This window comes from Chlorocebus sabaeus, chromosome 20, assembly GCF_047675955.1.
Source record: "Chlorocebus sabaeus isolate Y175 chromosome 20, mChlSab1.0.hap1, whole genome shotgun sequence".
NCBI classification, from domain to species: Eukaryota; Metazoa; Chordata; class Mammalia; order Primates; family Cercopithecidae; genus Chlorocebus; species Chlorocebus sabaeus.
Genome location: NC_132923.1, coordinates 18,987,172 through 19,012,490, shown reverse-complemented (window position 1 = coordinate 19,012,490; position 25,319 = coordinate 18,987,172). Strand labels below are relative to the sequence as shown.

General features: G+C 44.6%; 1 protein-coding gene across 2 annotated transcripts; it reads left to right on the top strand.

Annotated features, from left to right (window-relative positions):
- Positions 1–74: 74 nt before the first annotated feature.
- TENT5C (terminal nucleotidyltransferase 5C) lies at positions 75–22,335 on the top strand. 2 transcript variants are annotated; one of them, XM_007977410.3, is made up of 2 exons: positions 75–193; positions 16,786–22,335. In XM_007977410.3, the coding sequence occupies exon 2, from the start codon at positions 16,813–16,815 to the stop codon at positions 17,986–17,988; it is 1,176 nt and encodes a 391-aa protein (XP_007975601.1). In that variant the 5' UTR covers positions 75–193; positions 16,786–16,812; the 3' UTR covers positions 17,989–22,335. The 2 variants fall into 2 exon arrangements, with proteins under 2 accessions (XP_007975601.1, XP_072864551.1); XM_073008450.1 differs by lacking the exon at positions 75–193 and adding an exon at positions 3,274–3,333.
- The last annotated feature ends 2,984 nt before the right edge of the window (positions 22,336–25,319 follow it).

Sequence of the window (25,319 nt, the reverse complement as noted above, 5' to 3'; positions counted from 1 at the left end):
GCCCCTGGCTCCCCCGGGAGGGCGGCTCAGGGGCGGGGACGGGGGCGTGGTCCCGCCGTATAAGAACGGAGGGGGCGGCGGCGCGGCGGCTCACTTGGTGCCGCTGCCTGGGGGTTGTAGAGGTCGCGCTGCTCCTGCTGGGGCCTGCCCACGCCAAGGACCTGCCTCTGTTGCCTCCTCTTCCATCGCCCAGGTGAGTCCACGATCCCCTTCTCTAAAGGTGCGGGGATGCGGCGGCAGCCCCCGTGAGCCGCGAGCTCTGCTCTGGCGGGGGTCCGCCACCCGCAAGCGGTGCTCAGGTCTTTGCCCAGCCTGGTAGGGGGCAGGCGGACCCGAGGGGAGCTGCGGACAGGTGCCGAGACCCGGTGCTCCTTTCCCCTCCTGCTCCCTCGAGGACCCCCGCCCCTGACACAGCGGTCCCAGAGGGCCAGAAGAGACGCTCCGAGAGGGAACTACAGCTTTCCAGAGACCTGGGGCTTGGCAAACTCCAGCGAGCTCCTGCTCCGCGCGTCCTGCGGGCTGCGCGCTGGCTGGGCGCAGGCAGGGCGTCCGAAGAGTGTGTGATCTGCGTCTCAGCTCCTACCTGGATCAGACGACGCACCTGCCCCCCTTCCTGGCTTGCAGTCCCTCGGGCTCGTCCCGACGCTCCCGCTGGCGCGCACACCTTCGCCGGCCCGCGGCGAATTCGAATTCGGCGGTTTTACTAGGCGCAGTTGGAGACGCAGCGGTCCGGGGCTTGGATCTGGTTGGGGAGGGGAGGGGCGCTTCCTAGGCTCATTGCCAAGTCCTGGGTTTTAAGGAGAAGGGCGGAGATCCTTAAGTTTAATGCACTCACTCGACTGTGAACACCATGAGCAGCAAAGGGATCCAAGTCAGTGACTTGTGCGGTGCGCGTCTCTCGGAAACTTCTCGGGAATGCGGTGTCTGTGAAACCTGCTTCCTCCCCTTTTGAAAATGAAACTTGCCTACTGCGTAGGTGAAAAGCCACGGCGAGAGGGTCGACTCGGACGGATAGCGGTGCGGCTGCCCCGGGAGGTGTCGCAGTTCGGGGACTCCCTTCGTACTGGTAGCGAGGCAGGAGGGAGCAGGGTGGGAGGCGAGTCTCGGAGGAGGGTGACTTATCTGAAGAATACAGGTTGGTAGCCTGCACACCTGCACTCAACGCCGGCGGGCGAGAGAACCAAGCAGCGCTACCTCCAAGTAAGGGCGTTTCCCTGGAGAAATGAATGCCTGGCGAGCTTCTGGAGAACCCACTGTTAGGGCTGGACGTGCGGGAGGGATAGTGTCAGCTGCTTTCCCCTTCGCCCTTTTTTTTTTTGTCCGGAGGTAGGCGTTCGTAGGGCTCTAACAAGTTCCCTGGCTTAATTAAGTCGGGGCCTGCTTCCTTTTTAACATTTGTTTTCTTACGGAGATATAAAGTGCATACAAATGAAGTGCTTAAATGCGCTTATAGTAAGAAAGCTTTTATAAATACTATGTGCATAATTATTCGTATTGTGACAACTTGGTCTTCAGGTTACTTTGTAGGTGGGTTAGGAGACTGAACCAGCCCAGGAAATAAAGTTAGGGTGATTAGATCCTCCCAAAGTACACTCCTGGCTGGCTCAGCTGCCCTCTGCCTGCAGGAAGGAGGGTGACCGTTGTTGGCCACAGCAACCTTTCAACGTGAGTAACTTGGCAAGGAAGTGAGCCAGGAAGTAAGTTGGGCAGCCGCAAGAGTGGTAGGAGAGCTTACCCAGAATTTTACTGTCTTAAATCCCCAAGGGTATCATTGAGGGTGTGAGACCAGCCACGTTAGGCCCTGCAGTGTTAAAGGGGGAGGGGGATGGGGAGTAAAGAATGCTGACTTTTCTCTGGGCTTTTAGGGAAACCTCTGAGCTGGGCTGCAGGGGTTCTGTCCTTTGACATCCTTGTTTGTGAAGATGGAAAATGATCTCTGGAGTCAAGCTTAGTTTATTTCAGATAACAAACTTTTTCTCTTAAGGTATACCCATAGCTTTAGAGTACATATATTCCCAATAAAGAGTTTCGAGGAAGATTTTGATATATTGTATATAATTGTTCAGGTAGCTATACGGGGCGGCGCGTGGAGGGGGGGGTGTACTCCCATAACAAAGTTTAAAAAAAAAAAAAAACTCTGCCAGGAGGCCTCTAAATTGTTACCAAAACAAAGGTCCCTAATTTCATAAGCAACTTTAGTGAGCACATAGAATTAACAGCCATATTCCTTATGCTGTTTTTTCCACAATACCTACCTTGTATCCAGGGATTAAATTCACGTAACTCTGAAGGAAAGGATTTGGCTCTTGGCCTGCTTGGCAAAGGGAGCATGACTTAGTTGTGCACCTGTGGCTGTCTCTACCTGGTTTCTTCTGTTCTACTGTGAGCACAGGTAGGCACCGAAATCTCCTGAGTTCCAGAAGCCCGTCCCCACTCAGCCGTATCTCCCCATAGTGCACACATTCAGCCCACATCCTCCTGTGTTCAAAGCCGGGGCAGATCATTCACATCTTGCACTGCCGGTCAGACAACAGAATTCCTCATATTTCTGAAAGTCCAAGGAACAGCGCAGCGGTAAAGATAACTTAAAAGTGGACGGTAGTGCACGTGTTTTCACAGTACCTTTAACCAGACACATGTGATAGAAAATTTTAAAACTTCATTAAAAGGCTTGTTTTTACTGCTAAAGTACGTAGGACCCTGTCTTCATCTTTTGTCTCCGGTCAATGTTGTGTTCATGGAGTTACCTACTAAAGAATGGCAACCCAAAGGCTCTCAGTGGATAAGTTGAACCTTTTCTGTTTTGTTTTGTTTTGTTTTGTATTACCGAGAGGAGTCGTGGAAGCCCAAAACTAGTTTCATGAGTTAAGCTAAACTTGTGTTTTGGGATTTCTTGGTTTCACACCTGTCTCTGGGTGTATCTGCTATTTTGTGTGCATGTGTGTGTGTTTAGGAGTTAAGGAGTAATGTGGAATGTGAGGTTACTTGGAATAAAACATTACTTGGGTTAGATAAGGTCTGTTGCTTTTTGTGTTGTCATTGAGGTAAACAAGGTACTGTAGGAAAATGCTTCCTGCCATCTTGATGTTTTGACTATAAATGTACATTAAATTGGCATAAATTGTATTATAATGAAGCAGACACCTCTGTGTTTAAAGAAATGTTCATGTGTTTAAAGCTGCTTGAGTACATTAGTACTGCTGATTTCTTGTCATGTTTTCAGGCGGTAAGATCTCTCAAACGTTTTTACGCTTTCCTTGCAGGCCTCATAAAGAAGCTTACATTTTGGAATTCAAATAGTTTAGAGGAAGCATCTTTATATAGCTCAACTAGGTAAGGAAACCTTAAGAATTGTTTAGAATTAATAGATTTTGTACAGCTGACCCCTACAGTCTGTTCTAGAACTGTTTGAAAACTTCTTGGAACAACAGGAAAAAAAATATGAAAAAAAAAAATTGCTGATGTTAAGCAACTCTCTCCATGTAGGATGTTTTTTAGTTTCGGAGCTTGAGACTAAAGCCTTGGAGTCTTGGTCACAGAACTGCATGGAGTGTTGTTTATTTCTTGGATAACCGTGATTGAGTCAGTAAGTAGTTAAGTGCTTCCTAGGCAGTAGTTAGTGCCAGGTGCTGAGGACGCCAAGGCAATGGTGTTTGGAAATGCCTCTGGAAGAGCTCTGGATGCGAGAGGAGCTGGGCTGGCTTTATCACACAGTCGAGGCACTCTGATTTCTCTCATTAGTCTCAGCCACTGGCATTATGAGCGCCGGAAAGCGGGATCTGTGCTCGCTGCGGACTCCCCAGTGCCTGCTTGTAGAGCTGGCCTGGCACACAGAACAGAAGGTGTTCTGTCATTTGGATACATGTTCAGTTGGCGGCTTGCAAAGAGGGAGGTGTACTTGAAGTGGGTGTTCTCCTGGTGGACTGAGGCAGGCAGGCCAATGGCTGAGTCCTTTTAAGTAGAGGCCACAGGCGTATAGGTTTGGAGCTGAGGGGCAGTGACGAGCTAATTGACCGACAGCTGAAACTCCTCAAGCTGAGCTCCAGACCCACTCCCTTAAGCACTTCCCATCCTTCCCACCCTCCCTGACACCAGCCTCACATGGCTCACTCAGCCTTTTCTCTCTGTTCACGCAGTTGCTAGTTCTGCTGATTCTTTCTCTTTTTTATTGTTTCCCACTGTCATCACTGACCTGGTTTAGGGGCCCGTAGACAGCAACTTGATGAGGGCAGTAAGTGAGTCCACCTCCTCTGCCTCTGGCTAGTTCTACAGTCCGTGCATTGGGAACCCCATCCAAGCGCACAGGGACTGCCTGCACCTCTGGAAGCTGAGCCTCCTCTTCAAGACCGTGCCTTTCTGACTCTTTACTCTTGACCGCCCCCATGGCAGAGTCTCCCTGACTGCCCTCCTTTGCCTCACAGAACAGATACTCATATCTGCACAAAGGAATGCTACTCCTTTCTCGCCAAACGTTGAGTCCAGCTTCAGGCCCTTCCCACAGGCTTCTGACTGAATTTATCCCATCTGAGGACCCGCTCATTTCATACCTCGCTTCATTAATACTTTGTTGTTGTTGTTGATTGTTTGTTTTTTTGAGACGGAGTCTCTGTCACCAGGCTGGAGTGCAGTGGCACGATCCGTTCTCACTGCAACCTCTACCTCATGAGTTCAAGCGATTCTCCTGCCTCAGCCTCCCGAGTAGCTGGGACTATAGGTGCTCGCCACCACACCCAGCTAATTTTTTGTATTTTTAGTAGAGGTGGGGTTTCACCATGTTGGCCGTGATGGTCTTGATCTCTTGACCTTGTGATCTTTCTGTCTCAGCCTCTCAAAGTGCTGGAATTACAGGTATGAGCCACTGCGTCCGGCCAATACTTTCTTACAGTTCTGCCTTCTACCTTCTTTTCTAGTTCTTAAATTTTATCTTTGATTGGGTAAGCACGAAGTCCCATACTGTTACCATACTTAGCCTCCTATAAAAACATTTTGAGAAGAAAATTATCCATGAACCTGCCCACACCCTCTTATGTTGCCGTAAGTGTCTCTCAACTTGTTTAGCCCTTACAAAGATAGAAGAGGTAATCCTCCACCTTGCCTGGCTGCCTGCCCCTGATCCCCAAACACGGTCTATCCATCACTGCCCTCTGCTCGTCGTAGTTAGAGATGGGCATTAGGATCTCCACAGCTAGCCACTGCTGTAGGGACTTGGGCAGTTTCAATTGCCATTCCTGTGGAATAACTGCAGCGCAGCAGTAGCAGAAAGAGGACTGATCCAGAAGCAGAGATGACGCATACACTCATCGAGTGCCTGATACGTGTCTAGAGGCTTGCTTACAGCTAGCTCAGCTGGAGCTAGCGCTGCTGCTATCTCCTGCGCCCAGGCTGTTTGTCATCTTTTTACCTCCTCTGCTTCTGAGGCTGACTTTAGCTGTGGGGAGACCTGGGCTCTGGTCCTGGCAGAGCCTTTACCTCTTCAGCCTTCAGCTTCTTCATTATAATAAGGACAATAAATTAGATCAGTGCTTTCCAGTAAAAATATGAGAGACACTATTCACTTCCTAGTAGTCGCATTAAAGAGTAGAAGTAGGTGAAATTTGGCCAGGAGCAGTGACTCACACCTGCCATCTCAGGACTTTGGGAGGCTGAGGCAGGTGATCCCTTGAGTCCAGGAGTTCAAGACCAGCCTGTATGACGCAGCAAGACCCCATCTATATATAAAAAATTTTTTTTTAATTAGCTGAGTGTAGTGACCACATGCCTGTGGTCCCAGCTACTCAGGAGGCTGAGGCAGGAGAATTGCTTGAGCCCAGGAGGTCAAGGCTGCAGTGAGCTGTGATCGAACCACTGCACTCTAGCCTTGGCAATAGGGTAAGACCCTGTGTCCAAGAAAAATGAAATCCATTTTAGTAAGTGTATTTAATCTACCTATCAAATTTCATCATTTCAGTATGTAGTCAATATAAAAAATCTAAATGAGACAATTTACATTCCTGTTATCATATCCTTGATATCCAGTGTGTGTGTGTGCGCTTATAGCAGTGCCTACCGTATTGGGCAGCATAAGCCTAGACCATCAGCAAAAATGTTTCACTCTCAAGTTCTGATTCTGCATGTGTGGGAGGCAAGAGTTAACAACCCAAAGTTATGGAAGGCGAGTGTGAAGCAGGATATAAGCTCCACAGGGCCAGGGATCTTTGGCTCTTTCTTCCCAGGGTATCACAAGCTCTGGAGCAGTGCTCAAAACACAGTAGGCACGCACATTTTTGAAAGAGTGAAAGGAAAGTCAGTTATGCTAACTTACTGACAGTCATTCACCCTGTGCGTCAGACTTGACACTAAAACACGTGGTGTTGGATTCCTAGCCCAGTGCCCATTCTCTCGTTTTTTATAGTTTCTTAGAGAATAATAATAAGGCAATAGAATTTCAAGGAACTGCTGATAAAATCTTCTGAGACTGGCAGGGGACCAGGACTCAGTTTATCAACAATTAAATTTTATCGACAATTAAAATTTGAGTGAAATTGCAAGAGGAAATAACATTCGAGTCAAAAGTGTTTGAGCTGTCTAGTGACAGCACATTAATTACTTGATAAATGCTAAACATGGGCTGCTGCTGTGCGCAGTACCTGGAGGCCCGGAACCTGCAACTTGAATGCCAACTCCTAAGGGAAGGCCCCATGCAAAACCCAAACTTGGACTGAACTGTGCCTGTAATTAGCATCTGCTCTGAAATGGAGGTCAGCTCACACTTAGACACATGTGAACGGGGTATGTTTATGGTCTAACGTATGATAAGGGTGGCATTTGAGGAACTAAGAGTTGCTTGTCCCTTTCCTGATAAGGCCCAGCCAGGGAAGCTGCTAGTGATTAGACAGGACTTTTAACTGACTGAGGTCTTCCTTTTGGACAACTGTTTAAAGCTGTAGGCTGGAGAGTTAGATGGTAAAGTAGCCCGTGGAAGCAGCCTTTGATGAAACCCCGAGGGAGGCTGTCAGCTCTTAAACCCTGTGGATTGCATGTAAACTGAGTCATTCTTACAGTAAGCAGTCTCCTCCGTAGGAATCATCTCATTTTTCTCAAGTCTAGGCAATCTCTAGAACAGAAAGGCAGGCTCTCTTTGGGGAGCTCTTTAAATGAATTCAGACCAGTAACACCTTTGATTTAGAAAGAAGCAGTTGATGGTGGGAAGGTAGTTACCAAGTAGCAACAAGGATTATTTCCATTTCGAGTTGTGTGTGTAGCACTTCATGCTGACACCTTGGAAAAAAATCAAGGCTTTTATGCCCAGCTTCCATCTAAAGATGTCTGTGTTCTGACCTTGTTAATATTTCCATTTGCAACCACGTCAGAGTATTCCTTTCAACACTTGAACTTGTGTGGCATCCCCTGTTGTAATATCTGGGCCAGTGTTTTGATTCTGTTTGCTGTTTTGCGGCCACAGCGTTGGTTCTTCCAGCGTTATCTCTACACCCACATTTGCTTAAGCATCCTATTTGCAAAGGTGGGAAAGAGCTTTCCATTTGGAGTTGTCATTGGTGGGTGTCTGTGGACGGACCCCAGTGATAACCATTCAGACTGTGTGTTGGCTTCTCACTTCTCAGTGAGAAGTGAGAATTTATGGAGGCCCCTTAGACAGCCGAGATCACAGCCCGGTTCTGTGGCCTGCCTGGGTTTCAGTCCAGGGCTGCTTTCCATAGCTCCTGTGGGAATCTAACCAAATTTTTTGACTCTAGTAAACATCATTGGTAAATGGCTGGAGGATGATGATAACCTTGAGAAAACAGAATGAGACTCTGGCTGGATGTGATGGAGCTGAGAGTGAGAAAAGACCAACTGTGGGGTTTGTTGTGTCACTGACTTAGAAATGTTTTCTCTGGGCACAGCTTTGTGGCCTGGGGCAGTTATTTCTTTGAACTCAGGTAGAATGTGTTGTGGGCATTTAAGTGGGCAACTGTAAAAATAGCGTCTTGGAAAAATAGTGAGCGTAGAATATATTTTATTGGCCTTTTAAAAAGTAAAGCATTATTTTTATCTGGTTTTATTGCTTCAGGCCATTCATACTCTAAGCTTCTTTTCCATGTACATGAAACACTCGAGTGTCTGTTATCTGTAACTTTCATGTGTTTGGGGCTGTGGAGGAGTCTCCAGAATGTGGCCCCCTCCCTTACTGGGGGGTCAGGCCCTAGGGAGGAGCTGGCAGACAAAAGGCTTCCTCAGACTGCCTCCAAACCCTTCCTAGATAACTTCTGGCCTTCATCCCCCAAGGAATTCAAGGAGTAAGGGAGGATTATTTTTTTCAGAAGGCCATATCCGTGCTGACCCTGGTTTTTCTCCTTTCTGCCCAATTATCTGCTGCTGCTGCACATGCCAAGCAAAACGACCGAGGTCCTTGGTCATTCAAAGCGCCTGGCTCTTTTCTTATGAGTGAAAGAATCTCAAGGGTCAAACTACATGCGGGTGGGGGAAGTGACAGTGTCCGGTCTCAGGTTCAGCATTCATGAGGTCCTGTGTAGGTTCCAGACTTTCTGCTTTCAGTTTTGTTCCAGCTCTCCTTCCTGGGCTGGCCCTTTAAGTCCTGGTCACTTGCTGCAAATTTATCAACCATTTCTCTGTAGCTCAGTTGGGTTATTGGCTTCTTTGATCTGAGAAGGTTGCCATCTTGACTGCAGCTTGTGTCCTGTTCTGTTGCTTCATCAGCCTGTCAACACTCTGATCTCCTAGCCATCAGAGCGAGTCTCAGTAGTTGTTCCTTTATTCCATGAGCAAAGCAGCACGCCTTTATTTTCTGGATCAGGATCAGCCCATTCCTGATCATCTCCCTCCTGTGCCATTAATTTTTCCTCTTGTTGCTAGTTCAGCAAGGCAATTGTCCCAGCACCTTCCACTCTTGGGTTCTCTCTCTCTTCTGGACTTGGTTTCTCTAAAACCACTGCTCTGCAATGTAGCCAGCATCTTGGAGCGCGCTGGGAAGTTGGGATCCTAGGCCTTCCTCTCCCAGCCATTGTTCCTTTAAAACAAATAGTAGCATAACGAAGAGCATTTCTACACTTAATCACTTTCAGTTCTGGTGGCTCCAGCCTGGAGTTTCTGTGCTGACAGTTGTTAGATACTTCAGTTCTAAATGCTTGTCCGTTGCTTTTAGAATTTGCCATGTGGCCTTACCTCACTCAGGTGACCTTAGTGGTCTAGCCAAACTTCTTTCCTAGAATCTTATTTTTAAAAAATCTTTATACCTTCCTTCCTTTTCTTTCTACTTATTGCCATCTCCTTCCTCTGACCACCTAAGCGCAACCAGCTGTTCTTCAAGCTCCCTGCCCCACCAAAGCTATCCACCTTTTAGGAAGACTCTTAAATTCCTTTTCTGCTACTCACCAGCAGTACATCCTTGGACAGTTTACAATTTGCACATCCTCTCTGTTCTCCAGTTTTCCCATCTGTAAGTGGGGGAGTAGGGGGAATGGTATCTTTTATAGGGTTGTTATAGGAATCAAATGATTGATCCAGATAGAGCCCTGAAAGCACTGTTTTACTGCCTATTTGTGATGTTGTAAAATAGTTTGGTGGCTCATTAGGGTACCCAGCTAAACATCTAGTCACATTTGGTGTCCCCTGGCCGTGGCTGTGGCTACCGCTATATGAAGAGCCCTTGGAGGGCTCTGCATATATTAGCACCTGCCGGAGAAAAGGATGTGGGCAGAACTAGACGTTTATATTATGAAACAATTGATGTGCTCCCCTACTGAGAAGTGGGATTTCCTACACACTGTGGCAATATATTATCTTCCTTGGTGTCTCTGGCCGGGTGGGGGGGAGCACCTCTAAGCCACCTGGCACCTTTTGCTTAACTGGAATCTGCACAAAAGGAGAGAGTAAAGACTGACTTGAGCTTTTGTTATCTTCAGTGCATATGGTGGGGATGGGGCAATGGAAAGATTAGGTGTCACGGTTACATAGTGAACAGAAGGTTGCTGTGTCCTTTTTTTGTTAGGACCAATAATGTCTGTTTTAGAAAAGATCACTTTAGTGGCTTTGAGAACTGGTGATCCCAGTGCACATGTGGGTTGTGACATGTGCTTGTCACTCTGTGTCCACCTCCCATCCACCATGGCAGACCTTGAGCTTGGTGGGAGGGAGTCACTAATTCCCAGACACTAGTCTTGCAGTTGAGGACCTGGGGTCAATTCGCTTAATCTTTTCTGAACCTTATTACTTAATTTGTGAAAAAGGGACAGTTGTAGCTTCCTTAGAGTGCCTATGAGGATTAGATGGGAATTGATGTGAAGTGGCTCATACTGAGTACTATTTCATTTGCTTTGACACACACCTCTACACTCTTCATTTCACAAGTGAATAAGAAATAGTCTCAGAGTCGTGGTTCTCATTCACTCTTGCTAAGGGAAGAGTGGGATAGGATAGCATGAAGTATATTGCCACCACTTTTATTTCTGCTTAAATTCTCCAGGTTTTCATATATAATGGAATGGTCTCTTTTTGTCTAAAGCGTCCTCTTGTACACGGCGGAGCGGTTTGTGTGGAAGATGTGTGGGAAGAGCCACAGGTGCACGGGTCCCCTGTTGGCCAGGAGCCAGGGCCCACAGGTGTCTTTGTTCTGTGTACACACTCCTCTTGGAGTCTGCCACCAGGCTTGGTCCATTGCCCAAGATTCCAGCTGTTACCCTGGGTTAGAAAGTTTTACTGGGAAGAACCACACATTTGAGGTAACATCCAGAAACTGTGAAAGAGAATTTGTCACCAAAGGAATGCTGAAATGGGTTTGATTTTCTTTTGTATTCATAAACCCTCAGAAGGGTCAGAAGAAGGTAATGCTTAATTGCCTCTGGACTGCTGAAAGCCCTCAATAGCTGAGAGCCTTAGTTCAAGCCTGAGCATTTTCCTGAAATTTTCTAGACAATCATTTCTATAGCTTTCATGTTAAAGATCACAGACCTAGACTTAAGATATATGCAGTCCTTAACTTGATAAATGTATGTCTCCACACATACCAAGAACCTTGTGGACAGTTTCTATGTCTAATGCCAGGCACAAAATAAGAATTAGTGTTGCTTTGACCAAAGACCTGCGTGCAAATGTTGTAAATGCTCACAGTTACCTCCCCTCCAGCTTGTGCACCTGCCTCTCCTACTAGCCCACCTTGGGTTCCTCACACTTTCATCGTGTTTCTGGAGTTCACTGTCTAGTCCAGAGATCTAGATAAGCTATGAAGCAGGACTAGAAATAGCTTTTTTCCCCCCCTCTATTTAATGCTCAAACGTAGGTTTTCAGACCAATCTGCGTTGAGCAGCTCTGTCCTGAGCAATGGGAAATGATTAGATTAGACATCAAACCTTTTCTCAGGGACCTTGGTTTAACCTTCTGGCCTAGTTTGTCTTTTCCTTTTTTTGCTGCTGTCTCTGCAAACCTCTTTTTTTTCCCCCTACCTTCAGTGTGTGTATTCTACCTTTACTGCAGTCAGATAACAGAAGAAAAGGGAGTTCGAAAGTACCTGAGATAGTCGGTCATCTTAAATTGTCAAAAACAAAACCTGAATTCTCAAATCTGCAGGAACAAATTATGGTTTCCACCTTTCTCCATTTCTACTGTGCAAATACAATTAATCTGTTTCTCAAACAGTGAAAGGGAAATCAAACACTTTAGTTTGAATTTACTAGGCTTCAGATTAATTTGTTCTCTATTTTGTTAATTCTGCTAACTAGAATTTGCCTTTAACCAGGGCCTTTCATGAATTGGGAATGTGTGTTCCACGTGATTCTTTTATGTGGGGATTATATCAGTGTTGATTTAACGTGGTTAATTAAAACTAAAAACTGTTGGACTAAGCACTGATGTGTTATCTAAACACTGAGAGCCTATGACTTGGATTTATTCTAGTAATACCAGTGTTTGTCTAAGTAACTTAAAAATGTACTTTTGGTATTTGAAATTGTTTGGATGAGTGAGGGACAATGAAGAATCCCTTTCTAATAGGCACAAGTGACTTATTTTATGCTCTTCTAATGAGCTAAGCACTCAGCCTAAATTTGTGTCTCCAGTGGCTTAAACTCCTCTCTGTGTAAATCATGGTAAATTGAGAAAGTGAAAAACTCCACCGTGGACTTGGCATTCATCATATCCCACATTGTGCTTTTATACAGACTTTCTCCCCCAGAATTTAACTCCAGTATTCATATATGTATGAGAAGAAGTTGGCATGGAAGATGCTAACCACAGGCATAATGTATTTCTGAAAAAAGTGTTTGTTAAAGTTTTTGCAACTGTAGCCAGTAACCAACTTAACAGTATCACAAGGATAGCTCCATGTTTGAAATGAGAAATAGCAATTCTGTGAAACTGGAAAAAAAAAAAAATTTTCTTTTGGTTAACAAACGTTGAATGAGATGAGAGGAGGTGGATTTGCATGATTTAGAGAGTTTGAGGGTTTTTAAAATGAGCATCTTTTAAAAAGGATGAGTAGAAACTTGACAGAAAGGCATTCTAGAGAAAAAAGTCTCTCTTCCCCTGTTCATCCCCTTATCTGTAGAGATCAACATTTATGTCTTGGAGATGAAGCTTCCAAGTGTATTTAATTTTGGTACATGGATGTGGGAATGCGGAATGTAGGGGGGAGGGGAGGAAAATGGGAATTGAAGAAGTTAAATAAGGCGACAGATGAATAGAAGGCTCCTAAGGGAGAAGCTTTAGGACATGGATCATAAGGTTTTAATTTTTCTTCAACTAATACATATATAGATTCCAAATTCAAAGGGTACAAAATAAGTTTTCTTCTTCTAACTTTGAATCTACTTCTCCCAAACTAGAGGAAGTATTTGGTACAGGCTGTAACTACTACCTGTGTATGTTTCCAGAGACTTTATATGCTTGCGTAAGCATAGACTTGAACAGTTTTGCTGTTAACAGTTTTGCTATTAACTTGTTTTTCTATTAATGAGTCTTGATGAGCATTTCCCAGTCATACAGAAAGAACAGCCATCTTGAATTGTCAAAAACAAACCCTGAATACTTAAATCTGTAGGAACAACTGCATGCATTTCTGTGTTGTTTTATAAACACATCAGCTCATTTAGCCATCTTCTATTGGTGAATACTTATAGCTTTATAAATAATTCTCCAATGAATATTTTGTGTATACTTGCAAATATACCAAGGATAAAATTCAAAGTAGAAGTAGAATCCGTATGTCAAAGAGCATATCTCCTTAAAATTAAGTGTCTTATGTCCAGAGAGAGCCCACAGGCGGTATACAAGTCTGATTCCCACACATCAGACTTACTGATCTTTGCCCATGTGATAGATAAAAATGATACGTTGAGGTTTTAATCTGCCTGTCTCTTAAGTAAGGTTGTGACTGTATTATGTGTTTGAGATGTAGTTTGTGTCCTTTGTGTCCTATCTGTTGGGGTTCTTCTGGTATTTCTGATTTGTTGAAGCTCCTTATTCATTAAGAAAATGAGTACTTTGCCTAATGTTACAAATATTTTTCTGACTTTTGCCTTCTGACTTTATGGTGTTTTTGAATTATATAGTCAAATATAGCCATTTTTGAGGCTTTTAGGTTTTACGTGACTTATTAAAAAAAAAAAAAAAAAACTACCCACTGTGTGTAAGTATATATAAACGCATTTCCACCTCAGTACTCTTAGAATTTCATGCTTTTACATTCAGTCTTTGATCTGTCCAATCTAGATCTTAGTGTGGCATGAAATAGGGAGCCCCTTTTATTTTTTTCTTTTTGATAATTTAGATAACCATCCAGATGTTTTTCTTCACTTTACTATTCTAAAATGCCTCCTTTAATTATATACTAAATCCCTTTACATATCTGATTTTATTTCTAGATTTAAAAAATTTTGTTCCATTGATTTGTCTTTTTGGGCCAATAACATGCCATTTCAATTATTGTGGTTTTGTGATATCTGTTACAGGCTAGTATGTATCATTCCTATTTTTCACAATGTTTTCTGGCTATTTCTGCCTCTCCTACCATATGAACCTTACAAATTCTGTCTAAAACAAATTCTAACTTTGAGTCTACTAGAAGTTCACATACTTTAAAATATATGAAAATTCTCAACCCGGTGTACTTCCCCCCACCCAAAAAAAGGCTCATAGCTTCCAGACTATCACCAGTCTCAGATGTCCCTCCTCTAATGTTCAGAACCATGGTTCTAGCATAGGCGTAGTCCTGACTTTAATCCTAGAAGTCATCTTTTTGAACAACTCCTTAAAAAAAGACTTGAGTCAGAATATATTCCTACAGTTATTCTCATCTGTAACATTATTGAGGTTCTAGCTGGAGATTTTTAAAAGATTGTTGCTTGTATCTCAAGTACTGATTGCATTACAGCCTCTGGTTGCCCTGTGACTTCTCATGCCTGTGTCATAAAGATGAGCCTTGAAAGCATAACAAGTGATTCACAGTAGCAAGTGAGTTGTATTTCTTTAGGTAGACCAACATACCTGAAATCTATAAAACCCATGCCACCAAATCATAGTCTAGCTGTGGTCACAGTAAAGCCAGTACCATAACTTTCTGTAATTATTTGAACTTAATTGTGTAGCTCAGGGTTCCCCACCCCCCAGACCACGGGGCCGTACCAGTCCATGGCCTGTTAGGAACTGGGCAGCACAGCAGGAGATGAGTGGCAGGTGAGCGAGCATTACCACTGCAGTTCTGCCTCCTGTCAGATCAGCAGCACATTAGATGCTTATAGGAGTGTGAACCGTAGCATGAACTGAGCATGTGAGGGATCTAGGTTGTGCCCTCCTTATGAGACTCTAATGCCTGATGATCTGAGGGTGAAACAGGAACAGGTTCATGCTGCAACTCTCAACCCCCCCTTCCACGTCCATGGAAAAGTTGTCTTCCACAAAACTGGTCCCTGATATGAAAAAGGTTGGGGACCACTGGTGTGGCACATACAGTGGACACAAATGTACTGTGTGCTAATCATGGGAGACCACAAAGAACTGCTAAGTGTTTAAAGGATATGGCAAAAAGAGAGCTCTACTATCCCAAATCTGCCTTGAAACCAAATGCCAGTCACATTATTCATCACAGATTTTGCTTGGGATCCATAACCTAGGAATGCTTTGTAAGATGATCTAGATAGCCTAGGACTTTTTAATGCTGTTCAGAGACACTTTTGTCTTCCCCTCCACGAGTACTCTGTAGCAAGCAATAGAGCACTCATCCCCAGACACGTCCTGCAGATACTGCTGTGATCACATACTCAGCCCACTGCTTTCTGCCTCTTGGCCCCAACCAAGAGCTCATGTTCTCTTTCTGTTGGCTTGTGTCCCCTCTCTATAAGTGAACTCTGTGGCCTTCCTGTTCACCCCAACCAGGGACACCCTTTCTTCTACTTTTATATTACATTTTATTTCTACTACTAGAGTTGTCTACACCACACACTGCCTCGTATTGATACCTCCTATTTTCACTACCTTCTTGATGGGAGAGCCTGAAGAGCTCATCTTCATGTACCTAGCAATGCCCTGACAACCAAGTAACAATCATAGGGGATCCCTGGCACCGGTGCAAGGCCAGAAATCCATGTTGGAACCCTAGGAGAATGCATGCCGATGTGTATTCAGACACAGCAGCTTCCAAACAATGAAACTGCAGAAGTCATTGGGATGGGTTTTGTGTGTGTCTAGCAAGTCAGAAAGGCGGAGGGGGTGGGAAAACTGTTCACAGTGAAATCTGAGGACAGCACCTTGACTCTTTGTTTTGGGTTTTACATCCATCTAGTAAATATTCAACTCGTGGCTCTACAGGCACCTTGACATTTTAATATATGAGTATTTGCTTTTATATATTAGGATTTCCAGGGATCCATTGTGTTTTATTTTTTGATAAGTATAACGTAGCTGAAAATTACTTGGGAAACTTTGTGGTCCTAGCAGATGAAGTGGTGTTTTTCTCCTAGTACTCAGTGCCAACTTTATTCTCCTCGGGTAGCTTTAAGGTACTATTTTTTTTTTTCCAAGTCCACTTAAAGGTACACGCTGCCCTGAGGAAGTTGGCCATGTCCTGTGTCAGGCATCCTTCCTAGGAAGAGTGGTTCCACCACATAGATGACCTAACCTTTTGTTGACTAGAAATTTCGTCATAACAACAACTCCTTGCTTCTACCCTAGATGACAAGTACTTGTTAGGACAGACTTCTCCTGTAAATGAAAGGGACATGAGAATTTTGCTAAAGGAACATGCTTTATTCCAGTAGAAGGGGTTGGACTTCCACTTATTGGTGAGATGGTAGCCCAAAGTTGAGAATCCATCTACTTGTGGAGTGAAGGAAGTCGTGTGTGTATTGTGTGTGTATTGTATATTCTGTGTGTGAGTGTTGTAGTCTAGGTGTCAAACAGGTCAAGATGTGGTTAGGGAGCCAGAAAGCTGGAGAAGTAACTAATTCTTCTGCGGTCCTATATGGTTTGCCAACATTCTGTTTTCAGCACATTCGAAATACACTCTGTCTCAGCACACTCCACGCTCACCCAGAAAAAACAAGCAAAACAACAAAACCCCAAACAAAACAAAACTATGAAGTAATCTAAAGTAATATGGAATGAGTTTGTGTGTTTTTGTCCTTCTCTGCGGAGTCACTGTTTTTTACATATTTAACTCATTGAGTCCTTACAGCAACATTGAGCAGTAAGTGCTATTTATTTTATAGGAAGATGTTCAGAGATTAAATAATGAGTTCCTTGAGCTGCTTTGCCATGTAGAAGCGAATCCTAACTCTGTTTCTCACCCCTCACTTTCAGTTTCCCCAGCCAGAACATCCCCCGAAGATGGCAGAGGAGAGCAGCTGTACCAGGGACTGCCTGTCCTTCAGCGTGCTCAATTGGGATCAGGTTAGCCGGCTGCACGAGGTCCTGACTGAGGTTGTACCTATCCACGGACGAGGCAACTTTCCAACCTTGGAGATAACTCTGAAGGACATCGTCCAGACCGTCCGCAGTCGGCTGGAAGAGGCAGGCATCAAAGTGCAGGACGTCCGGCTGAATGGCTCTGCAGCTGGCCACGTTTTGGTCAAAGACAATGGCTTGGGCTGCAAAGACCTGGACCTAATCTTCCATGTGGCTCTTCCAACAGAGGCAGAATTTCAGCTGGTTAGAGATGTGGTTCTGTGTTCCCTTCTGAACTTCCTGCCAGAGGGTGTGAACAAGCTCAAAATCAGTCCAGTCACTCTGAAGGAGGCATATGTGCAGAAGCTAGTGAAGGTTTGCACGGACACTGACCGCTGGAGCCTGATCTCCCTCTCCAACAAGAATGGGAAGAACGTGGAGCTGAAGTTTGTCGACTCCATTCGGCGTCAGTTTGAGTTCAGTGTGGACTCTTTCCAAATCATCCTGGATTCTTTGCTTTTCTTCTATGACTGTTCCAATAACCCCATCTCTGAGCACTTCCACCCCACCGTGATTGGGGAGAGCATGTATGGGGACTTTGAGGAAGCTTTTGACCATCTGCAGAACAGACTGATTGCCACCAAGAACCCAGAAGAAATCAGAGGCGGGGGACTTCTCAAGTACAGCAACCTTCTCGTACGGGACTTCAGGCCCACGGACCAGGAAGAAATCAAAACTCTAGAGCGCTACATGTGCTCCAGATTCTTCATCGACTTCCCGGACATCCTTGAACAGCAGAGGAAGTTGGAGACCTACCTTCAAAACCACTTTGCTGAAGAAGAGAGAAGCAAGTACGACTACCTCATGATCCTTCGCAGGGTGGTGAACGAGAGCACCGTGTGTCTCATGGGGCATGAACGCAGGCAGACCCTGAACCTCATCTCCCTCCTGGCCTTGCGTGTGCTGGCGGAACAAAACATCATCCCCAATGCAACCAATGTCACCTGTTACTACCAGCCGGCTCCTTATGTCAGTGATGGCAACTTCAGCAACTACTACGTTGCCCATCCTCCAGTTACCTACAGCCAGCCTTACCCTACCTGGCTGCCCTGTAACTAACCTTGAGACCTGAGGGTTTCCACAATGGCAACCCCAATAGGCCTAGGGCTCTCAGGTAGGGGAGCCTCCTTCTAGATGTAGGTGTTTGGCTTTTAAAGGGGAACTCAGCTCTGATTCTGCTTTTTTTTTTTTTTTTCCTTTGTGTACCCATTGGAATGGGTCTACAGTGTATCATGAGCCAACCCTAAAAGGACCCATATTACAGTGCCACGTTGGAAAATGCTACAGGAAGCATGACCTAGCCACATCTTTCCAAGATAGACGCTACCATGTCACGTCCCAAACGTTAGCATGTGGGGGTTGAGCTCTGTGCAGTCATTGACATTGGGAGAGTTTGGGCAGCGCATGAGAAGTGCTAAGCTACTTGTTTTCTCACTTGAGCCTGAGTAGGCTGCGTTGGCCCTCACTTGGGATTCTCAGCAGTTATGTGAAAGTTGTGCTGATAATCTCTTCTCTTGTATCAATTTTAGTCAGGCAGAAAATGGTAAACATGAGGGTGCTCTTGTGACTTAATTTTTGTTCAAGGGACTGAATTGCTTATGTTTATTCCCTGTCAGCAGAGCGGAGAATGTCATTCATCAATAAACCAAAGCCAATAGCTGGAGAATTGAGATCTGGTTGAAAGTGGTTTATGGTTTACATGCTGTACTATCCTGAGGAATTGTGAGATATTGCTGAGGGAAAAAAAAAATGACCTTTTCTTGAAATGTAACTTGAAAACAAAATAAAATGTGGAACATAATGTTGAATTAGAATTGTGCTGGTGGTAGTGGAAGGGGATAATTGTAAATAGGAAACATGAATGTTCATTTTTTTCTTTAAAGAATTCTTATTAAATGAATCCCTGTCTTTTTTTTTCCTTTTTTCCTCATCAGCTCTTTCATGGCTGACTTTTGTTTTATTCTTCCTAAGACTAAGGATTGTGCTGAGTCCAGAGTCATTGTGGTAACTGACATGAGGGTCTTCCTATGTTTTAATTGGAAACCCATTTTGGTCACATTCCAAGTATGACACAGCTGTTCTTCTGGAGTACTTTGGCTATTTTTTGTTTTTGTTCTTTTTGGTTTTTTTTCAAAAATAGTGACTTCCTTCTCCAGGTGTGTTTGACAGCAACTCAATTCAGGAATTTCAGTAGAACTGAGTGACCTGTGGAACTGCTTTAGAATCTAACCTGCTGTCTTCGTGCTGTGTGTGAAGGGGAAGGTAGGGGGTTAGCATTAAGTTTGGCCTTGTGTGCATTGGCGCTACCAAGGCACTTTGAAATCATTCCGGTATATTTGGGAAGAATTGAGTGAATGAGAATGCTCTTCCTTATTCTGGTAGATTTGACTTGTTTATATTCTGCACTTTAGAAGGAAAACAGTGTTAATCTCTAGTCGAAAGAAAGCTTAGTAAATGAGAGAGTTCTAGGCTACTGTGGCTTTTTCCAGTAGATTTAGATGAGATTATGTGTTTTGAAATGTTTTGTGGGGTCCCTTAGCATTACTTTAGGGCAGAGACACTCAATATTGCCAGCCAGCTTGGGTTCCAAAGTGATTTAATCAAATTCATGCTCCTGATTTTTTTTTTTTCCCCTTCCTTTGGCTATAAAAACCCAAAGCCCAGAGTGATTGTTTTCTCCTTGCTTTAAGCAATGAAGTTATCCTAATGCAAAAGAGCTTAGTAGAAAATGAGTGGTTTACCTTTTTCTAAAAGTATATTTTCAAGTTTATTCTGGAATGTGATATCTTGGTCCTCTTAAAAGTGGATCAGACATGACTGAAACTCAAGGCTTAGCTGGTATCTATGTTGTGCTGCATTAGGTGCCTAGAAGCCACTTATTAGTGTAATCAGCTCCTGTTTCGCTGCGAGCCTTAGTTATATTTGAATTCAGCCGCTTTGAGTCAAGACCGGTTCTAATTGAGGGGACCCAGGGTGCTTCAGTGTTAAGAGTAGGGCAATGAAGAGTGAACCCCGATGAAGAGTGATCCCAACTTGAAAACTATCTGGTCATTCATGACCTTAAAAAGCTGCCATTGTGGTCAAATGGCATGTGTTTGCACAAAAATGACAGATGTGTTTAACCAAAGCTTTGAAATGGGATGAAGCCGCCAACAGAAGCACTTGCGTAACAGAAATCAGTATTTCTTCTACCTAGAAGGTTTGGGGACCAGAGTAATGAGGCACCAGATGGAGATAAGATCTGCATCAAGTAATTACATTTCCAGTTTGTCCTTGGGGTTCTTTCTGCTTATTATTATTATTATTATTTTCCTGTCTGGTGATAGTCCTCTTCTGAGGATGAAAGGAGGCACAGAAGTTGCAAGAAAGACCCAGTCCCCAGTCTTTGCCACCATTGCACCATGGTAGCCTCGGAGTCCCTTCACCTGACCTTTTTAGTCAGCTCAGATCTTTTTGTAGTTTGAGAATAGACATGTGTTCAAGAGCTATCAGGGTTAAAAGCTTCACTGACCAAAGCTGTACTTTTAAAACACAACCCCTGGGCTAGTGATGTCCACTTGTTCTGTGAGCCTTTTGCCAGCCTCAGAATAGGCGAGGTAACCTTGAATTTCAGGTCCCTGGAAATTCTAGCTGAAACCTGCCTTTCCTAATGCTCACACAAGCACCAGGTACCCTGAACTTATACTGAGTCCAGGGGTTCCTATTTTGTGTGTGTGTGTATGTGTGTGTGTGTGTGTTGAGTAACATGAAACTTGGCAGTAGCAGAGGGCACTGAAGTTCACATGCAAGTTCTAATCTAAATTTAAGCAGTCTCTTGTTTGTTTCGGGACTCTGGTTTGACTGTTTTCTGATGGTTTCGGCATGTCTGCAGCCTGTTCTCCTAGCCTGCTGCTTGGAGTCAGGTTGAGCATCAGTGAGATGAAGACAGTACCTTTTCCTCTAACATTGGCAGAATAGCACGCACGGGATGCCTGACCTTGAGCTCTAGTCTCCCCTTTAAATCTTACCTTGGCAGTAACACACTATTCCTCATTCAATAATTTCAATACTGAAACTGAACTCTATTACTAATGCCTTCCAGTCAGAGTTCCTGATGGGATGCCTATGGGATGTGGTATGGCCCACACCTGGGGGACCTGGCAGATGGGGTGAGTTGGGTAAGGAAGATGACGCTTAGTTCCTGATAGATGCTACAGATGTAGTTTGGCATTTCAGTTTTTTCCAGTTTGATTTTTCACTGGGGTTTGAGTCACAGCAAGCTGTGTACGAACTTGTGTTTTGTGGTGACACATTAATAATCAAATTGCTAAAGCCCTGAATCTGCTTATTCTTCAGCTTCACCTCTACACTAACCCCTCACCCTTATGGTACGTTAGGATTTTAACTAGTACTGCTTTGTTGACTTTGGGAAATGGTGCCACTCAGAAGCAACTTCCTAACTTTAGGAATAACTCCTTTGTAGTTTACTTTCTGGTACTGGTTGGTGCCTTGTATTGGGATACAGCTATATTCTTAGCTCAGATGTTCTCTTTTAGAGAGCAAAGTAGTTATCCAATGGTGAGAAGGGACCCTGATACTCATGGGGGCCATTCCTTCCTGGGTGTCGGACCAGGGCTCTGTGTCAGGGAAAACCTTCTGGGTGGATTCTGTAAGAATCCAGTTTCCAAGGTTAGATTCACATCCCTAATCTTGCAGAGACTAGAATTTCACAGCTCACTTTGGAACATATTCGAATTCAACCAGTTAAAATCAGAGGACCGAGTTGTGGGGCCGGGGGGCGGTGTTGAGGAGAGGTATTTTTAAAGATCTGGCAACTTTTCAGGATTATTTGTTGAGAACTCTAAGGTGAAGATCAGGAAAGAAAAGACTGTGTGTGTGTGTGTGTGTGTGTGTAGTTCAAGTGCCTAAATCTTGTTTACCTATCACTTTTTAAAAAATAATTGAAGTGTAAGCTAAATAAAATGCTTGGAGTTTTGCCTGGGCTTAGTGAGAGTTGGTGCAAATTCTTGTGTGTGTTTGCATAGGAAGGTGAGGTGACCATCTACTAAAGAGGAAGTAGCTAAATACGGATCTGTGGGTGTTTTTTAAAAAAACTCAACTTATCTGGTGGTATTTTATTTTAATGGATAAAAATGTAATTTTCCTAAGGTAGCAACTTATTTCCAAATTAATATAGATGAAAAATAGATACCCATTAGACTGAATTGAAAGCTTTGTGTTCTATATTTGCATAGCCTTTGAAATATTAATTTCTTAGCAGTGCCTGGGAGGTCTGGGGTTTCCTCTTTGGTAGTGGTCACTAACCTTACTTGATGCAGATAAAATCACTTGTCAATGCAAAATGTGTTAGAACTTGATAAAGCTTTGAGTTTGAGAAATAAAAGTATATTTAAAATTTAAATAAAACTTGTCATTTATGCTCATTGATTTGTTTCTCCTCAATGATGAATTTATTTTACGTTTCAGGAAACATATTGAATAGAGATAGGAAGCTGTCAACATCAGCCTTGGATACTTCTCTGAAGGACAGATGCTTTCTTTGTGGGGAGGGTTGTGTGGTTACCTTGGAGACCACAAATCCCTTAATATTTGGGCTCTTTTTCAAGGAGCCCAGCTAACATAAACTAGTCTTGGTTGTTGACCACAGCCTTCCAGCTAATACCCATGGCAGTGGAGTCTTGCAGTCCACCTTTGCTGGCACCTTGTTTAATTCAGTCCCCTTAGCTTCTAGCCCACTTCAGCAACAACAAAGAAAACAACTTCAGCCATACGTGTACAACGACTGTAGTTCCTTCACATTTTTAAAGAAGTATAGAAGTGAACAAGTGATACTTGGCATGATTGATCGATATTTGAAGGGTATAAAGAGATGCTGTAGACTTTGGTTAGCAACCTTCCTCTTCATTCCTTTGATGTAATTCACAACAACCCCTGCCCACCCCAAGTCCTGCCCCTTCCGTGGCCTCCCTTCTGTGTGGAATTTCTTTGAACTCCTATGGCATTCTCTAATTGTCCTCATTAAACTTATGTCTTTGGTTGTGTAAAATCCTTCATCCCCTTGCCTCCACCTGTCCCTGTTCCTCCTCAAACCTTTCAGCCTAGGATGCACATGCTCTGGAGTCTGGTATGAGTCCTTCTTGGGCATGTTTACTCAGTAAGTAACCCTTGCTCCTCTTAAGCCCTGACTGCCAGCTCACTCTATCCATGTTGCCTCTTCACTCCTCCCTTCATTCTGCCCATCCACATCCGTGATGTCAGTGACCTCTTTAGCTTTACGATGGACTACATCTGTTCTAGTCATCTACTTACATCGGTTAGACACTATCTGGATCCAGAACTGTTCATGAAGGCTGGAGTGACATTCTTCTCTTTTCACTACAAGAACTGGGATCATTGAAGAGCAGTTTTCTGATCTTATGTTTGCCCATCAGCCATCCCCAGGATCTTCTTCCTACTCATTTTTACTGTGCGTGCCTTCTGAAATGTTCCTTGACTCTGCCCTCTTGGTTGTCTTCAATTCTTGCTTGGGCTATTTCATGAGTCTTGTCTCTATTTTTCTTGACTCTTTCAAGGGCTCTTTCTAAAACAGATGTGCCTGGGCCCCTCCCATACATTAAAACCTGTGTAAGACCCTACTGTGCAGGAGCAGATGTCTGGAGCCCTTTATAGCTAGCTAGTCCCACTCTACCTTCCTATCCTTTGACCTACTCTACTAAGCTGGCCTACTTGGAGTTCTGGAGCACACAGCTGCTTCTGTGCACCTGACCCCAGCAGGCTTCTAAAATCTCAGCTAAACGTCACCCTCATCCTCACGACCTCTGGCTTGCCAGGCTCTATGTCTGCCACCACCCCCTTCCTACTCTTTCTATTCGTATTCTTACTGGGTTGCATCAGCTCTTCACCCACATTGTGAACACCTGCATGCTTCATTCTCTGCCCACTTTGCATGTAACTGGCATAGATTTGGTGCTTCAATTGTTGAACTGGATGGGTTTTTCCCTGAAGGACTTGTCCTTGGGCCACTAGCCACTTAGAGGCTGAATCCTGGATGTTTACCTGAATGTGTTGTAATGCCTCATTTTGGTGCCAGAAACCATTTCAGTCCCAGACATTGTCCAGACCAATATTTATACGCAGGACAACTTGTGTGGGATGTGCTGGTGCTCGGCTTCCTGGAATGAGTCGTCATGTCCTGGACACTAACACCATTGAACACAAGCTCTTGGCCCCTGAGCTAGGTCAGTACTAAGGGTTGCGGTCTTGACACTCAGCGGTATTATTTCAAACTCCCCACCCACCCAGTCCTCCTGGCAGACCTACCCTTCTGGTGTTTTAGTAGAATTCCTCTCATGCCATCTCCAAGTGTTCATTCCTTAGCCTTGGAATGAAGCTCCCGTCGTTGCCACCCGGGACCTCTAGGGTTCCAAAAGTACACTTCTAAATGAGCAGGGATTCTTTTTCTCCTTCACTGTCCGAGTAGTCGCCTGGGCAGGATAGTAATGTACTTGGTTGTAATCTGGGGTTAGTATCAGCTGGAAGATGCTGAGAGCATTAACGGGACCTGCGGGGGTTTCCCACATGACCTCTGAGCCGCCAGAACCTCAGTGTGATGGTGCCACTCTGCTACCTTACCTTGGCATAGAGCTTTATCCTCTCCAGAGGCCCTCAGCTCCGTATGCACTTATGGCAGGTGGAGTCAGAGGCAAGTCAGGAGTGGTGCCCATACTGGGCTGAGTGGTCTACCCCTGCCCCCTGCCTAAAAGCTGAGTCAAGTGACTTCCTGTCTGAAGTGATGGCATTGGAGCTGGGGCCACGGTGCTGCTTTCCTGCCTCCTGGCCCTGTGCCTTCTGCAACACAGGACTGTGTCCTTCCCGGGGGTAAGTGCTACCTAGAAGCATGTGCTGCCCTGGCGATGAACCACTCCTCAGACCCTCACTATCATTATTCTCTCAAGCAGGTTTCTGTCGGTGCTGCCCAGAATCCAAGGAACTGGAACACATCAGGAGGCTTGGTTTCATACTATTCCTTACCCAGCTCAGAGCTACCCAGGCTACCTGTTCTGGCCATGACTGGATCACAACTCAGGGCATTTTCACCACAGCAGGCCATCCCAGGGCCACCTTTTACTTAGGAAGTTTCTGAAAATGAGAAATGTCCCTAAGGGAAAGGCATGAGAAGCTGGAGTCGCCGCCTGTCTTTCAGATGCTTCCCTGGGAAAAAGGTATCCAAGGTTGTAGTGTTCAGGAGAGAGGGATGGAGACGGGCAGCACCACAGCAACTTCGGCCAGGCTGTTTTCAACCATTTCAATCCATCCCTTCCATATGGATAGTGCATGAGGTTTTGCTCAAGAGGCCTGTTGCGAACTAAACCCATGAGAAAACAGAATGA